This window comes from Rosa chinensis, chromosome 6, assembly GCF_002994745.2.
Source record: "Rosa chinensis cultivar Old Blush chromosome 6, RchiOBHm-V2, whole genome shotgun sequence".
Taxonomy (NCBI): domain Eukaryota; kingdom Viridiplantae; phylum Streptophyta; class Magnoliopsida; order Rosales; family Rosaceae; genus Rosa; species Rosa chinensis.
In genome coordinates this window covers 14274028-14292933 of record NC_037093.1, presented here as the reverse complement: position 1 = coordinate 14292933, position 18906 = coordinate 14274028, and the positions used below count along the sequence as shown (strand labels likewise).

The window sequence follows — 18906 nt, the reverse complement described above, 5'->3', positions numbered from 1 at the left end:
GGATTTTTGGGTAATAAAGAGTGTTTGGTTGAATTGGAACCAAAATGTTTGGAATTTAGTTAAGATAGAATGATGATGATGGATTTTTGGGTAATAGATGTTATGGTACCCATCCTCCTTAATCCTCCATGAATATGGCCAGAAAATACATGGTACCACCGTGAGTGGTGGTGCGTCGCCACTTGTGCCATCAAAAGTGGTGGTGCACGGAAAATTTACCTGAATTTCACTTTTTTCTCCTCTTGTCAAGATTTTCTACAAAACATGGAATTGAATTAGTTAACATTAAATTGGACTTTAGAACAAATAAGTTCCATATTTTAGGGCACAAATATGTATATGAATTATGATCCAACACCCCACTCTTTTGAGTTGGGGTTGGGTCATGTTGCAGAGCCATGATTATGGCGTCATCCTCAGGGACTATTACATTTATGTTTGGTTTACTCTTGTGTTCAATATGTTGACATGAGATCCTTCCAAGTGGTCTTGGTAATTTTGAGACATAGTGTAGAAGAGGATGTTGTCTCTCATGTTGTTGATTATGAGATTTTACTGTGAGTCTAAAAAAAAAACTGATGACGTACTTTAAGAATGAGTATAGTGTTCAAAGTTCAAAGATATAATGAGATGGCACTGAGACTTTAGTATTCCTTTTCTTCTTCTTTTGATTTACCTTAAGGTTTTTGTTCTTGAAAATTCAAAGAGAAAATCAAGAAAAAAAAATGGCTAGGCCCAAACCACTAAACCAAAATGAGCCAAACCTATTGCATTTAGTTTAGGGTTTGGTTTGATTTTTTTTTTCTTTCTATTTTTTGCCAAAACCGAATTGTACGTACTATAAAAGTCTAAATGATTCGGTCAACTATTTGGCTCTACAAACTAACCAAACAGGACTGAAGCCAGCCTTATTGACTCGTAATGTTAGGTGGTTCATGGGCTATAGTTGATTATTGGCCTACTTAGGGCTTAGGGGCCTCGATGGATTTGATTTTCTCATGTTTTTTTTTTGGTCTTTCAACCTTGAAGCAAGTGTTCTGAAAATTCCTTAGGTGGACGCCTAGTCTCTACCTAAGCACTAGGTGGTGGCCAACAATTTCGATTAGTTTGGGCGGCACTTAGGTGGGTCGGGTTTTTAAAAAAATTCAAAATATTTATTTTTGTGGCCAAATACTCAAAAATGTCTTTTTATTTGTAACTCGATATATAGTTAACTTTTTTCTTATGTTTTCAATCAATTATACTACTAAGTATAGTTTTTTGTTTTATTTGCATATATTTATATGTTGTATAATAACATTCAAATAAAAGAAACATTCGCCTAGGTGCCCGCCTGAACCCAGCCTAAGCGTATAGGGGCTAAGTCCCTCTCAACTGCCAGCCTACAGCCTAATGATTTTCAGAATACTGCTTGAAGCAGATTTGCCTTTTAGATAGTTTTCCTTTGAAGCTGTCATTTTCAGTAGGGGTAATAAGTCTTAGCATATTTGGCCTATGTGAAATGAAAACTTAAAGGTAGATGTTATGTTTATACAGATTCCAAATGTAAGTTTCCTTTTGCCATAACCTCGAGTAAATCAGGCCCAAAAAGAAACCTCAAGTAAATAATATCTTAAATATCTCTTAATTAGTGGTTTTAAGTTATATAAAAGAAGATGTGATGTTGAGGAAGAAAACAATGCAAGACATGACAATGGGAATAGATCAAAATGAGGATTGAGGGAGGCACAGAGACAACCATGACCGCCTTGCCCTCAAATGGTTTGGTAATCATCATTTCGGGTCTTGGCATATTTGGACAGATGGTACAGAGATGGTACAGACGGTAAGTTTGTCATCAGAAATGGACAAACGATACAAGTCCCGAACTGTAAGTTTCCTACATGGTCTGATGAGTTTTTACATGTATCCAGAATCCTAAAAGCACAATGGTGATTAGTGAGATGTAGTGTATATCAGATCTGTCCTTGTTTGGTTTGTTGGGGTTCTATTATTTGGAAACCGATTTGATTGTTTGATTTAGCTTGGAACAAACTGGTTCCAAAAGAAAGAGATGCTTCAACTAACAAGTGCATGTAGTAAAACTCGATCATCTTAGTTGACTAGACTAGGATCAAATGTGTACTCGACCTAGTGTATAGTCTATTTTTCATTCCTTTTTTTTTGGTCCCGTGGGATATACATCCTAGGTCCTAAATCCCTAATGATAGAGTCACTACAAAGCCTTTGCTATCTTTCAATTATTGAAAATATGTCCTCTTATCTTTTCTTTAAAGGGAATGACTTAAATTCATAGATTCAATTTTGCTGCAATTAAGTTATATATCTTCCTCCACATACGGAGGAACTTACAATAAATATAAAGACTGACTGTTTTCAAATTACTAGCTAAATGTGCCAACAGATGTGCGACCTTATTTGCCGATCTTCAAACATGGCTTGAACAGCTAGAAGAAGCTTATGCTAAACTGTACTACGTCCTCAACTGAGAACCCCATATCTTAGTAGTCCAATCAACTAGCAGATGTAGCTTGAACCAACTCTAAGCAATCTGTTTCTACTTACAATGGAATCAACCCTTTAGCTCTAGCTAATTGGATCCCATGATAACAGGCAAGTAATTCAGCATGCTTGGCAATTGAAACATTATCCTGGGCATGTAAAAATCCAGCAATAAATCCTCCATTATTGTCACGAAATACCCCTCATAAATAGTGTAGATAAGATTTTTTTTTTTTTTTTTTCCAATTGAGATTATAACCAATAACATTTTATGAAAGAATCATATAATGCGTGACCGGGAATTGTACGTAGTCTTTTTTCTTTCTTTAGGTCCAAAGGGTTCTGCATAGTTCTAAATCGTAGTGGTAGGGTCACTACATAGACTTGTCCTTCATTTAGAATTTTTTATGTTATTGAAAATAAAACATTATTTTGCTTGAAATTATAAGGGTTGTTGACCCAAAGTACCAAAGTTGGCCAAAATTGTTTCATTTACCTCAGCAACAAAATTTTATTCTCACTTACCTTATTTCAGGCAAAATGGTAGTTTTGCCTAGGGCTGTCAATTCTGACACGACCCGATAACATGACTCGAAACCCGCACGAAATAAAGCGGGTTGAACCCGCATGATTAAAAAACGGGTCGGCAGTGGGTCAACCCGCCATGACCCATTTAATAATTGGGTCGGCCACGGGTCAACCCGCCAACACGAAGTGAACCCGTATAACCCGATTATGCTATATTTATTCTTGAAATTTTGGACGTTGGGAGTATTTGATCATAGGATTAGATAATTTGAAATAATTTGCTTTATAATTATTGGATTTACTTATTTATGAATATATAAAATTATTTATATTTTTTGTCTTGTGGAGTTTTTAGTGACTTTAATCAATTTATGCATTTTTTTTAGTTAAATGGGTCACATTATTGACCCTTAAATGGATCATTTTGTCTAACACGACATGACCTATTTGTTAAATGGGTTAAACGGGTTGGAAACGGGTAACCCGTTTAATAAATAGGTTGGGTTTGGGTTTAAATTTTTGACATGATTATTAAATGGGTTGGGTTTGGGTTTGTATCTTGCGACACGACAAATACATTAACCCGACACGAACCCAACCTGACATGACCCATTGACAGCCCTAGTTTTGCCCTTGACCCAAAGCATCAAAATTGATCAAAATTATCTCATTTACCCCAGCAACAAATTTTTATTCTCACTTACCCTATTTCAAGCAAAATGACAGTTTTTCCTTTGACCCAAAGCATCAAAATTGACCAAAATTATCTCATTTACCCCAGCAATAAATTTCTCTTCTCACTTACCCTATTTCAAGCAAAATGACAGTTTTGCCCTTGACATAATTAGCAAACTAAATTTTATGCCACTCAGACTCTCTCTCTCTCTCTCTCTCTCTCTCTCTCTCTCTCCAGCATCACGACCTTGGACGACATGCGGCGATGACGTCTAAGCCTGAAGCTCCGGTTGGAGCTACCGGAGTCAAACTCTCTCTCTCTCTCTCTCTCTCTCTCCCTCCCTCACTCCCCATCTCTCCCTCCTCTCTGTCTCTCTGTCTATGAGTCGGAAAGACGACACCTCCCCCATCGAACCAGATTCCCTTGCCGATCCCCACTACTCCTCCTCCAACCACCACTTCTTTGTTGACCACAGCAACGATCGCAGCGCCGAATTAGAAGTCGACAACTTTTTCGTCGATGATGACGGCAGTTCCACTCCCAAGTCCTCCTCCGCGACAGCGATTCGTCGAACACCTCGAACTACAGGTCCACCAATAACATCCGGGAGCTCAATCTCATCCCTCCAATGTATGATCAACCTCCGCAACATTGCCGAGAGGATGATCGCCGCCGGGTACTTGAGCAAGTGCATCCAGGGCTATGGCAACATAAATCAATTCTTTGGGTGCCTAATCAATTTCTCTCTTTGGTTATTTTTTTTTGTCTTTTTTGGGTAAAATGGGGGCAAAAGGCCCAGAAGCATGGAAAAAAGAAATAAAATAAAAATAAAAATAAAAAGTTTTGTTGGGGCAATAGAGGTCCGTTAGAGGTCTATTGGGAGACAATAGAAGTTTTGAATTGATGTAATCTCCTCGTTTTTTTTTTTTTTAATTAAAGTTTTATTTGTCTAAATTTAGGGAGGTTAGTTCCCATTCCGGCGACTGAAAGTTCTATTGGAGGGCAATAGACGTTTTGAATTGATGTAATCTCCTCGTTTTTTTTTTCTTTAATCAAAGTTCGTTTGTCTAAATTTAGGGAGATTAATTCCCATTTCAGAGACTGAAAGTTCTACTGGGGGCAATAGATGTTTATTGCCCCTTTATTGGCGCAATATAGGTCTATTGGATGGCAATAGATGTATATTGGGGGACAATAAACCTTTTCGGTGACCTATGAAATCTCCGATGACCTCTTTGGAGACATCCGGTGAGACTTTTAGAGAAGTCCGGTAGTGGCGGCCGGTGACCGGAATCCGGCAAATGTTGGCTGAAATCCGATGGCTGGTGACCGAACTCCGGTAAAGTCTTCTATGGTTTCTGTCTCTTCCACTCTCTCTCTCTCTCTCTCTCTCTCTATGTAACAAAAGGGTGAGGGTAAAATAGTCTCAAAAATAAACAATAAACCAAAAAAAAACTTAATGGGGTAAATGGGAAAAAAATCTCTATAAATAGAGTAAATGGACAAAAACCCAAATTATAACCTTGTGCCTTTGATGAAAGAATCGTACAATTAATGTACGACTGCATAGAACCTTTATTTTGAGACTAAATTAAAACAATAATGAAATATTAGACAACTAGCTAAACCTTTTGAAGAAGAAGATTCTTCCGCGATATGTTTAGAGAAGCAAATTTCATTATTGATGTCATCAACTCTTTATTACCAATATTGGTAACATGTAAAATCCAAGATGTCATTAGCTCCTTATTGTCCAAATTTCCATGGAAATTGAAACTTCAAGGGTAAATATTAATGCTGGTGGTTGTTTTCAGAAGGCTAGGGGTTAAATATGACATCAGAAGGAGAAGGAAGGGTTGGCAGTGAAGTTTAAGTTATAATGGTATTTGTTGGTAGTGGTTGCTTTCACTTTCACAAAGGGCCGGGATTGAGTATCAGACTATCAGAGCATATGATTCCCTATCTCTCTCTTTAACTTCAATGATCGTCGATCACTATCAGTTGGGTGGTCTTTTATTTTTATGGGGTAAGGCTGTGGAGAGGTCAGAAACTCAGAACTGCAAAGCTAGTCTCATATCAACATCAATGGCCACCGGGGATGCGCTTTGTTTCAGAATTCGAAAGTAAAAACTACTAGTTAGTTGCAGGTTTTGGATTCTTTGGGTTGAGAAAATCTCTTACTTATTTACTTCATCACGGAAAAGTGAGGTGATCACGTCCCATCAATTTTTATCTTTAGGGAGAGGGGGATTAAAATTTCAAAATTTGTTCTTTTACAAAAATAAAATAAAATATATATATATATACACACACACACACACATTATGTATATAATTACGGTAGGAACACGCTTTTAGGGTTTCATTAGGGTTTCGATATAAAAAGTCCATTGAATGTATTGTATTAGCAATAGTAATTAAAAGAGCTATTTATAGGAACTCTCGTTAGCGTATAAAAAGTGCTTCCACGATACGTTTTAATAAATTCTTTCTCAAGACACACTTCCTAATACATATAACATCAATTGTATTCCATATCCGGTTTTAGAATAAGTTGATATTTAATAAGCATCTAGTCCGTAATAAACATTTTTGTTTGCTTTGAACAAACACTAGTAATTATGAAGTTCAATTGAACGAAGTGCTTCATGAATCATATAGCATTTCCCATCTATACCTTCTTCACTCGAGCATTGATTAGGGCAAACATTGTTAGGTTTAGAGAGGTGAAATGTTGTGTGTCAAAAACATGTTGATAAGAAAGAAAGCTTATTTATTCCCTTACAATGACATATAGTGGGGAACCCACTCATTGAAGTACCATAATATGAGGATAATGGAGGGGAAGGAATTTCAAAGTCATTTGGACTTGGGGAACGAATAATTTTGAGGACCCTTTAAGAAACAACAAAGTAGTAGAATTTGAAGAATAAAGGAAAGTGGGAATTTTTATGAGGCTTTGGAACCTCTTTGACAGTGTCAAAGAGAAAGAAATACCACAAACCACCCAAATAGAATCACAGTCACAGCCATCATTCTTTGGACTGCTTTAGCTTTTCCACTTTTTGAATGGAAAGTTCAATCACGAAATGAAAGATGAGAATAATAACGTATCAAAAGTTCAACAACAACAAAAATGCGGTATGTTCTTGCCTTCTTGGCACATGTATGTATAAGTTCTAAACATGTATGTTGTAGGGAACTAGGGTTTACATTTGGAGAGGGGTAGATAATCCCTTTGCACTAACAACTGATATGTGCAAACACAAATTTATTGAGTACTATTAGTATGGATCGTCTAGGGTTTAGTTAGCTGGGCTAATCACTGAAAAATCAGGCTTATTATTTTTAGAGTAAAAACTCCCTTGATCGAGGTTTAGTCGTATTATGATTGAACAAGTCCACCGCCACCAAAAGAGAAGCTAGACAACACCAAATTAACCACTCACAACTCGATCCAAAGGTAAACAGTGGCAGATTCCAACTTAGGCCACAATGAAAAAAGGGTTTAACTATTTGTACCCAGCAAATATCTAAATAGACTCAGCAAAACAAATTTTGCTTACAACTTTCCAATATTACCCTTGTTTTAACCCTAAATTAAAACACAAAAGAAAAAAAAAATTCTTTCTTTCTCACGATGGTTTTATGGGCTTCTTCACTCTGCCATTGATAATTGTTGCTTTGTCTTCCATATCTTGGCTTTGTCTCTTTCTTTTGGTCTTCCTTTGGAGGCTACCCATATAAAAAAAAAAAATTCCAAGATTTTGAATTATATATCTCCTAGATGAAGCACCTTGAGTAATCTAAATCTACCTTCACCTTCCCTTCCATCTGTTGATTTATATCATATAATATATATATATTTAAAAAAAAAACAAATTATGCAATTTACCATATGATCTGTCCACATTCCATAATCATTCATGGATGATGATATCTTATTAGATGTTTCCATTACTTAAGAGAATGGACTAGAGTTCAAGTGCTTCTCTACCGTTTTGGAGAAGAAGATTTAGTTGATGAGGACCGGTGATCTAAGGAGAACGAGTGAATTGTACGGTGGCAAGTCTGAGGAAGACGAATGAAGATTAATGTGCAGTTTTTTTCTTTTTGAACAATGGTAATATTGGTAAATAAAAAATTGTTTGGTCTATATAGAAATTTGATAGGTACAAATAGAAACACCCTAAAAAAGGAGTGACAACCATGGTCGATCTCCGGGAAGCCAAACACAAAAAAGGAAGCGGCCAAAAAAAGGTTGCAAGAGAAGCAAGGACAAAAAATTAGAATCCTCGAAGATATATTCACTCAACCGGCTTCCCTCCAAACGCGCACAAAAGGAAAGTGTGGAAGATGACAACCATGAAGCGGGCATGATAAGGGCATTCAATGAGGAGGAAAGTTATTGCCAAACAATTAAGCAACCTTTTTTTTATTACTAACAATTAAAGAACCTTGATTAACAATCAAGCACAAACGAACCCTAAAAGAGAATGGGGTAGCTCATTGGCCAGCGCAAGATTAAGGATTAGAGTTAAATCTTTAAGCTTTCACCATCTTCCTCTTCATGTTCAAGAAGTGATTATTTCCAAGACAAATAGAGATCAACAGATAGTCATAAAAAAATCTCAAAATTTCACGAAGAATCTTAAATTTAGATCCATTTAACATTTTTATTTCGTTGCCAATTTAAAAAAAAAAAATAGCTATTGCATTTGCATTGTTCCCTGTCACTTAACTTATGTGTAAGTGTCCTCAGTTTTCTTCACTACATTATTTGTCTTCCTTGGGTGAAAAAATTGCTCACTTTGTCTGCTTTGCTTTCAACATTAGCAGGTTGGTTTGGTTAGGTTTGTGTCTTTTGTTTCTGACTTTGACTCTTCTAAAACCTCAGTTGTAATCTTCTAACCTAAAAAACAAACAATTAAAATCTAAAACCACATAGAACTCCCTTTCAAAAAAAAAAAAAACCACATAGAACTACGAGAAGTTGGTCAAATAAAAAATGGGGATAGGATCCTTTTTGATCATTTCTCATTTGTACTACTCTCTATCACTCTATGCTTCCCTGTTTCCCGTATTAATTTCTCAATAATTGCGCTTCCATTTTTTAATTAAGCACATAATTACTTTTTAATTAAGATTTACGTTACTAATTAACCATTTGATTTTGAAGCAAAAAGTTCTTGCCAATTTGCATTAAACAAAGTAATTGCTTTAATTTGCAAATAATGCTAAAAATATATATTGTGTCAGATATATATATATATAGTATCCAAAAGTGCAATGGGGATTTGGAGTCGTGGATTACAACTGTTTTGACTGGATTTTTACGTACAATAATATGTTAATAGTTTGGTACCAACCACTAATTGGGTACCTTTTGATCTTTCTCTGGAAAATGACAATGGCTTTGAACTTTCCTGGATAATAACAATTGTTAACACATTATTGTTCAAATGAATTGCTTTATTGTACCTTAAGTATATGGACTAGGTTGTTCGAAGGCTCTATATTGCTTTCTTGAGGTTAGTCTAAAAGGCGTAAAAGTGTAAAACGATGAGGAATTGAGTTAAAGTGGTAGCCACCATAGGTGGTCTATTTGGTAAGAGCTTCTAGGTTTGGTACTCCCACACTTTGGTTTGAATTCTACCGACGCTGATTAGAGTTAAATCTCAATCTATTCTTAGTTACCGGAAGAAGAGAAAGCATTCTGACATAACATTCCCTCGGCACAGATTAGTTTATGGACTTAAAAAACCTTTAAAAATACCGTATGATCTCGATAAAAAAACAGAGTTGATTAATGGTTCGATTTCAATCTTCTAACTTAATCAAGATAAAAAAGGATTTATAGAAGATATGATGCTTGTGGATCAAGACCATCTTGATTTTCACACGTGCATTAGTGCATGGTGATAAACAATTATATAAAAGATTTGCATTTTAATTTGCAGATGAAGATCTGGGTTCTAATTTTAATTAATTATTGTGTATTAAAATGTAGCATGGAGTAATCAATCCGTTACTTCAACGTCACTAGATCTCCGTAGAATCATATTGAGTTCTTGACAATATTGGTCCCCAGTTAACTAATCGTACGCATGGGATCCCTTCTCAATAGTTTTAGTTAATATTCTTCTACGGTTTTAATTTACATGAGCTTCTTGGCCAAAAAAGAAAAAGTTTAAATTTATTTTAATTATGTGGTTTCGCCTATTGGACTATTCGGTGTGCGACTAAGGTCTGTTACGCCACGGTGTGGATTAATGGAACTCGATGCACTGTTTTTTTAGATTTTCCTTTAGAAGCATAGTTTTATGACTTTTATAAGGTTTTCAAGAGGTTAATTGGATTATATCGTGGTGGTCCATACTTGCTTGATTTATGTCGATTGAATTGAATCTTACCGACAATCAACATTGTTTGTGGGATTTAGGTTAGGTTTCTGTTCTCAAGAGTGACATTATCAAACTTGGCGGTTTGGGGTGGTATGTTCGGCCTGATGATCGACTAATGGCATGAATGTTTGTCTCAGAACTTGTATTTTGGACATTGATTGATATTATGTGGTGACTTATGGCAAGGATTTTATTATTATTTTCTATTTTATATAGGGGGTGTCGATTTTGTTGGCGTCAGTTGGATATCGGGATTATGTTGGTACCTTGAAGGATTACAGTTGGACCTTGTTGGCTGGCCAGTTTCTCTATGTTAGTGGGATTCGATATGCTTTTGTGCTCTGCTTGGGGTTTAGAGTTAGACCCAAGTCTGATCTAGAATAGAATTTGGATCGAGTGTGAATTTAAAATTTAAATCGCTTATTTTAAATTTAGATATAAAATTCAAATCGGATTAAAGTTATATCTAAATCATATATCCACTATTTTTTTCGCTTAAATATAAGGACTTCTATGATTCTCCCATTTGGATAATCGGGAATATAGTACTTGCTTTTGAGGGAAATCCTTTTAGGTGGAAGGTCACACTATCTTTTCATGCATTTTTGTCAAGTGTTTTAGAAAATATAGAATTGAACCAAATTTGGATTATGATATGATAAAGCACCATGGATATCATACATGGTAAAAGTAGTTACCCTCCCTTAACCCATAGGCATGTTAAATGACATAATGACCCCCCCATCCATTTTCCTCCCAACCTCCCCACACAACCTCAACATCCAATTTTTACACAAACAGTCAAAAAAGGAATGGAAATTTGCAGGACACTCATCATGTGCTGACACGTGGACCGTGAGATCATCATACCATCCCCACTTCTTACAATCTTTACATGAATGATGAATCTACAGATGACACTCTCAGTCCTCACTCTCTCCTCTCACTCTCTTCTCCCCCAACAAATCCACATTCCCTCTCTCTCTCTCTCTCTCTCTGATATTTACACCTATCCCAACCTTCTATATTTACTCCACCAGCTCCACCACTCCCTCTTCTCTTCTGCTCTCTCTCTCTCTCTCTCTGTCTCCTTCTGTCTCTCTCATTGAACAAGACCAACAGCAACAAACAACAACACCCTACCCACTTGCAATACCAAACCCTAGAGCTCACCATTTCACCAATGTCACCACCTCTATAGCCATTGATTCCTCTCCTCTCAACTTTTTTTTTTCAAGCCCAGACCTGCTCCCAAAGTCCCAAACTTTAATCCATCACCATGGGAACCTGCACCTCAAAACCACCAAAGCCAAACCCCTACGCCTCCAGAGACCCAAATGACCCATCTCACCCTTCCCAAACCCCCAAATCCATAACCCCCCACCACAATTCCAAAGACGACGCCGTTTCCGGCGCCAGACAGTCCCAGTCCCAGTCGCCGTTCTTCCCCTTCTACAGCCCCAGCCCGGCCCATTACCTCAAGAAGTCCCCGGCGACGACCCGGAGCAAGAGCGCTGCCTCCACGCCCAGCCGGTTTTTCCGGCGACCCTTCCCGCCGCCGTCGCCGGCGAAGCACATTAAGGCCGTGCTGGCGCGGCGGCTGGGGAAAAAGGCGACGGCTTCGGTGGCGATACCGGAGGACGGTGAAGATGAGGATGGGGTTGATCTGGACAAGAGGTTTGGGTTCTCCAAGGAGTTAACTAGTAGATTGGAGGTTGGGGATGAAGTGGGCCGAGGGCATTTTGGGTATACTTGCTCTGCTGTGTTCAAAAAGGGTGAGTTTAAGGGCCAGCAGGTAGCTGTTAAAGTCATCCCTAAAGCAAAGGTTGGTGCTTTCTTTACCTTTATCTCCCTAGAGTTGGATTTCACTGCTTCCATTTGCTTCATTTTTGGGATAAAGTTTTATTCTTTTTTTCATTCTTCGACATGGAAGTTGAGACTTTAGGCCTTTATTAGACTTTGCTTTTTGTTACTATTGTTGTTGTGTTGTGGGTGGGAGCCAGATAATGGCGGGTTGTTAATTAGAAACTTGGCGAGTTTAGTATGTGCTTTGTGTTAATTTCGAGCTCATTAGGCCGAATATCTTTGGAAGGTATGGTCATGTGTTCAGATGAATGACTCTCGCGGAGTCTTCCTAGATGGCGAATATTAGGCATTAGTTCAAGATATAATTCAACTCCACATTGAGTGATAGAGGCATAAAGTGACCAACTTGTTTGTTTATTGCGTTTTATTTCAGTCAATGATAGCTATTGATCTCTTGGCTTACTTGATCCACCTGAATGGTTAACATCACTATTTGTCCACCTAAAGTTTGGATGTTTTGTGCTCAAAACACATTGTGGAATGAAAGGCAGTTTTCCCTTAACAGTTTGTATGTTTAGTGATTGGTCCACCTAAAGTTTGGATGTTTTGTGCTCAAAACACATTGTGGAATGAAAGGCAGTTTTCCCTTAACAGTTTGTATGTTTAGTGATTGGTTGAATTCCATGTAATGGGAATAGGAACAACCACTTCTTTGATGACTAATTCATATTACAGTTTTCTTTCTAAAGGATAAACAATGGATGCAGTCCAATGGTTGTGAGTAGACGTAAGCATTGGCAAAAGTCATGGTTCAAATTGTGGTCTTGGCCTTGACAGGGCCATACAATTCAGATTGATCATATGCATGGCCATTCGGATAATGGCTAGCAACTTTCCAAGCATACAGCCATCTCAAACTGTCCAAAACTTTTGGTGGGACCTGTTTCTCTGTCTAGACTAGATGCATGGTTAGCTACCAGAAGCCTCATTTAGTAATCTGTTGCATATTCCAAGAGGAAAGAAACACTGTACTTAATAATGTATGTTTTTTTTTTCTTCTGATGATCATGCAAGATGAGATGGTTGACCAATCATGGGAGTTCGTACAATTCCTAATACATCACTTTGAACCAAGATCTAAGTGTCTAACCAATAGTAAAGGAGTAAGGGGATTAAAACCGGATTTTAAAGGCCAAGATGACTCAGTCTACCCAACATATAGAAGATGAAGGCTTCCAGTCACACATGTTGCTTTCCTTCCCTAGTTGCCATTGTAAAAGAAATAGGGAAGAAGAAAAAGCTTTTGACCAATGTAAAGTCAGAGCAAGAGAAAACGTCATGGATGGTACAATTGAATGTTGACATTTATTAACTCTTAAATCTTGTTCTCTTTAGGCAAGTTGTGGATGGTAAATATGATTTATGAGGCACCTGAAGAAGTATAAAGATATGGTCTTATTATATGTATGAAGTAAAAGGTCATGACAACATAATGCTGTAAGATATGGTTGATATGTTGGAGGCTTTGATTCTTAGTGTGCGGAAATTGTATGTATTTTAGCATTTTGATTGTTGTTTTATAAATTTCTCGTGACAATGTATTTTTTATTGTCAGATGACAACTGCTATTGCAATTGAGGATGTGAGGAGGGAGGTCAAAATATTACGTGCCTTGACCGGACATACAAATCTAGTTCAGTTCTATGATGCATTTGAAGACAGTGATAATGTCTACATAGTAATGGAGTAAGCTTATGAGTTGAATTTCTATTTAACCATATTCCATTATGTATTTTGCACAAATTCTAGAATACGTCAATAAGCTTGCCTCTATTAAAGTATTAAGTATCATTTGGTGTGGTATAATTTTGGTTGTATTTTTATTTACATTCATATAACTTATCTCTGAAATCATGGTATGCAACTTTTGACATTGCAGGTTGTGTGAAGGTGGGGAGCTTTTGGATAGAATACTTTCAAGGTATGTTTTAGATGTTAGCTATGTAGATCTTAAAAATCTTTATTGGAACTTCCAGATGCTGTTAATATTTACTAATAACTGGATGTTCTTTTACTTCTGAAGGGGTGGAAAATACTCGGAGGATGATGCAAAGACTGTCATGGTTCAAATACTGAATGTTGTTGCATTTTGTCATCTTCAGGGTGTGGTGCACCGTGATCTTAAGCCAGAGGTGGAACATTTATTTACCCTTGTAGCATATAATTAGCAGATAAGATGCCTTTATTACAGTTACCTAACTGTTTCAAATTATTTGTACTTGTACATGATCGATGTCTTCTGTTGTCTGGACTGAAATTAAACATCATTTGTAGCAGGACTATTATTCTTCTAGTAGATTTAGTGCGTTTAAACACCTGCAATCATCAGAGTTGACTCAGTAGATTTTGAGTTGGTCTCAAAGTAATGTGCGTGTACCTTAAGTGCACAGGTTGCTGATATCTCTGCTGTCTGGAAAATTTAGTAATTTCCTTGACCTTTTGGGTGAACTTAAACTAAAACGTTCAAATGGTAGTTTCACCTTAGATTTCCATTTTACAAACTAGGAAAAAAAAATGAGAGTTGGGGAACAGAATAAAGGCTACGTGTCATTGTTTCATGCTGAGAAAGACTTTTTTACACCCAACGGTCCTTCTTGACTATGTTCCTAGCTGTGTTTATCATGGTGATAGTGCTTTCTGTTTGCAGTTCTCTTTATATAAGACTAACTTTTTTCTTCCTTTATTATCAGAACTTTTTGTATACTGCTAAGGATGAGAGTTCGCCATTGAAAGCCATTGACTTTGGCCTATCAGATTTTGCCAAACCAGGTTTGTTCTTTCTTCAACTACACAGCTCCTTTTATTATCAATCTCTTCGCCGTTGGATTATGGATGGGATTTTGACACTCATTCTGGCTTACAGATGAGAGGCTTAATGATATTGTCGGAAGTGCATACTACGTGGCTCCTGAGGTTCTACATCGATCTTATAGTACAGAGGCTGATGTATGGAGTATAGGTGTAATAGCATATATTCTTTTATGTGGTAGTCGGCCATTTTGGGCTCGGACAGAGTCTGGAATTTTTCGGGCGGTCTTGAAAGCTGATCCCAGTTTTGATGAAGCACCTTGGCCTTCGTTATCTGTTGAAGCGAAGGACTTTGTCAAACGCTTATTAAATAAGGACCCTCGGAAGCGAATGACAGCTGCTCAAGCATTAAGTGAGTATTCCATATCTCTTTTCTGTTTTCAGTTTCTGCTATATTGCTCTTTAGTCACTGGCCATAATCTTTTGTTGGCAGGTCATCCTTGGATGAGGAATTATAATGATGTAAAAGTGCCTCTTGATATTTTAATATTTAGACTCATGAAGATGTATATGCGATCGTCATCCCTTCGAAAGGCTGCTTTAAGGGTGTGTATATGTTTTCACTGATGAAAGAAGAGAACTTTATTTTCCTCTGATTCTGTTTCGTGGTCCTAAAGAACTTTGTATATCCAGTCATTTGATTGGGTTGTTTTCTTGATGAATGGTATTCTTATTTCTCTGGCCTAAAACAAATTAAAATTAACTAGCATTCCATAATTCAAATCATCACTGGATATAACTGTCAGTGGTAATTTTTGTGTTCTTACACTTTTGTATATAAGGTCATATTTACTTTGGATATAGCACACAAATTTTGAAGGCCCATCACCTCCCTCTCTGAAATTCAAAATTCTTCAACTTTTGTTCTTAATCATTATAAAGGCAAAAGCGATAACAAAAATATCAATTGGTGATCGCTTCATCCAACTTCCTTTTTAAATGTCTGCATTGTTGCATTTTTGTTTCATTCTTTTATTTTTAGCATATTTATATTTTCAAGAGCTTTTTTAACATATATTCAATCAATCTCTTAGCATTCATTTATGTAAATGTGTCAGGCACTGTCTAAGACATTGACTGTGGAAGAACTCTATTATCTGAAGGAGCAGTTTGCACTATTAGTACCAAACAAGAATGGCACTATCACTCTTGACAATATTAGAATGGTCCGTCTCTCTCTCTCTCTTTCTCTCTCTCTCTCTCTCTCTCTCTAATCAATCTCTTACCAAGTGTTCTTTTCTTTTTGTCTTCAACAGGCCCTGATGAAAAATGCTACAGACGCAATGAAGGAGTCTCGCATTCCTGATCTTATTGCATCGGTACTAACATTGTATCTAATTTTTCTTTGATATTGCAGATGATTTCAATGGTTATACGTATATGTTAAATAAGTTCTGACTGGTTAATATTCTTCCATGACAGCTAAATGCACTTCAATACAGAAGAATGGATTTTGAGGAGTTCTGTGCAGCTGCACTAAGTGTACATCAGCTTGAGGCACTTGATCGTTGGGAACAACATGCTCGATGTGCATATGAACTTTTCGAGAAGGATGGAAACAGGGCTATTGTCATTGAAGAACTTGCTTCAGTAAGTTGTTTATTGTTATATTTTGCAGTCCGACTATATAAGTATATATTAAGAGTGTAGAAATGTAGGTTGATTTCAAGAGAAAAAAAAAGAAGAAGACAAACACACATCGGTGAAAATTCTGATATGTTACTTATGAATTGGATTAACTTAGATGTCAAATATTTCATTTTTTACTCGCTGCACTGTAACCTGTTACACATGATTGGCGAAACAATCAGAAGTGCACCATTGTCTCAAAAAGAAAATTGTCAGTGATGCACATAGTTTACACTAATCTCTATTCTGGAGTTTTGGCTAAACTATACTTTTGGTCCAAAGAAAAAAACTTCGGGCCTTATATTTTCACTTGTTTCAATTGATTTTTTAACTTTTTTTAATTGAAGCAAGTGTGGTCCATTCATCTCACTAAAATAATTACTTTGTTAGTGTCTGCATTTGTATGTAGTAATTCTGCATTTGAGCTCAGTGATGACAAAATCATGAATATGGTGGATAAAAGCACCACAATGCTTCTCTTAAAAAGTGGAAAGATCGTAATGAAAGCAATGAGTAATTAAGGGTTCTTGATATGTGGATTAAAAGTTCCAAACTTGAATGACAAACCAAAAGTTTGAATAATATGTTGACTTGATCCTGTATGATCGACATGCTTAGAGAACAGGATCTTGATATGTTCATTTCTTTGTCTTCTTCCTTTTCTTATTTTACTGGCTTAGAGATGAAAGATATATAAGGCACGGTAGACTGACGACTGTACTTTCTCCATATGTTATTCAGGAACTTGGGCTTGGTCCCTCCATTCCATTACATGTGGTTCTCCATGACTGGATTAGGCACACTGATGGGAAACTAAGCTTCCTTGGATTTGTAAAATTGTTGCACGGTGTGTCCAGCCGGACGTTTGTGAAGCCTTAGTGAAGATATGCAGTGGTATTTATATATGCATTTTAGCCAATCGGAATGAGCATGTGTTGCATAAACTTGGTGCACCTAATGATTGATTTTCGAGATTTGGAGGTCTGGCAAGATGGTCCTTTAGAATCCGGTTTCGCAACACCTGGTGAATTGGAATGAGCAATTCATCAAGATTATAAGTTCCCCGACACTGCCGGTGCAAGCTTGGTTACTGGTTTGAATACTGCCTTGATCTTGAGAGTGTAAAGCTGTAGTTAGTTTGCCTAAATGGGCGATTACATATTTATTCTTCAACTTGTTTGACGATGCTGCTTTGTATACGTTAAATTATTCTGTCTGCAATATCTTTCTAGTTCTTCTAAACGTTCTTTAACTGGCCCAAAACAAAGTCACGTGGCTTCAACTTACAAAGGGCATGGATGTGCTCATCACATTGTCAATCAGTCTTTTATTTTTATTTTTTAGACTCTTCAGGTTCAACCAGTTCCATCTTTCACAGAAGACTTCACTCACCACTACTTTCATCTTTCACGCAAAATTTGGCCACTCGATCACATATTTCCTTTTTCTTTAGCTAATGCCTTTGTACACGTTTTCCTTTTATCTGAACTAAGGAAATTCCATTAGAGGATGTTTCTCTTTGAGATTTGTCAAATGAGTTTTGCAAAGTTGATGACTCTATTTTTTGGTTTCTCGAGGGATTGTGGACTAATAACACAGTTGGACTTCAACTCAGGACGTCGAAGTTGGGGATATTCCAAATGATCTCGGTTAAAAATAAAAATTTGTATAATAAGGAGTAATAATATTGATAAAATTAACCAAGATTTAATAATACATTTTATTTTACTATTTTAGTTTGAACTTTCCTGTTATGATATGGATTACAACTCTTAAGGATCCCTAAAAAACTATCCATTAGGTAAGTAAATTTGTTACACTTTTTCCTTTTCCTTTTTCGATTAAGAAATATTTCCTATTATGTTTTGAAAAGATTACTCATTAGGATTATGAAATACGAGACCCTAATCCTATTAAAATTCCTCTCGTATTTTGGAAAGGCTAAAACAAGCCCTATATATAGAGGCCCTTGGTCCTGTTATTCTCATCAATTTATTCTCAACTACTTTTGATTTAGAATTTTAGTCAATATTTGTTCTTAAAATTAAGATGAGTTCCTCAAATAATTCACTAGTGTATGGAGCCACAGATGCCAACAAGGGAACATCATCAACAACCCCAAAAGACAAAAGATCCAAACTGCCTCCAATAGAGCAAGTTACGTGCCCGCCAGCCCCAATGCGTCCACCTCCAAAAAGTGGGCATATAGCGATTCTTTTAGCCCACTTAATTTGAACCCCATATGGAGATAAACTGTTGATCGAGAGAGAAGTTGCATGTTCAAGTAGTTAAAATATACTAGGAGTCTAAGAAAAGTAGTTTTGGTGTATTTTTAGTTTGTTCATCTATTATCTTATATTTACATACTTTCTATGATAATCTTGATGTACGGTGCTATAAAAGACTTATCGTTCTCGTAGATGTTTTTAATATCAATGCTTTGTCTTTATAACTTCCTATTGGTAGCGACGTGAGATAAATGTTGAAAGCAACC

The 18906-nt window shown here is 36.7% G+C and overlaps 1 protein-coding gene across 1 annotated transcript; it reads left to right on the top strand.

The window, feature by feature from the left end:
- Positions 1–11035: 11035 nt before the first annotated feature.
- On the top strand, positions 11036–17654 carry LOC112173133 (CDPK-related kinase 5). Its single transcript, XM_024310696.2, has 11 exons — positions 11036–11934; positions 13531–13661; positions 13855–13896; positions 13999–14107; positions 14666–14744; positions 14839–15135; positions 15217–15329; positions 15842–15949; positions 16040–16102; positions 16206–16373; positions 17154–17654. Exons 1-11 carry the CDS (start codon positions 11389–11391, stop codon positions 17289–17291), a joined length of 1794 nt encoding a protein of 597 aa, XP_024166464.1. The 5' UTR covers positions 11036–11388; the 3' UTR covers positions 17292–17654.
- The last annotated feature ends 1252 nt before the right edge of the window (positions 17655–18906 follow it).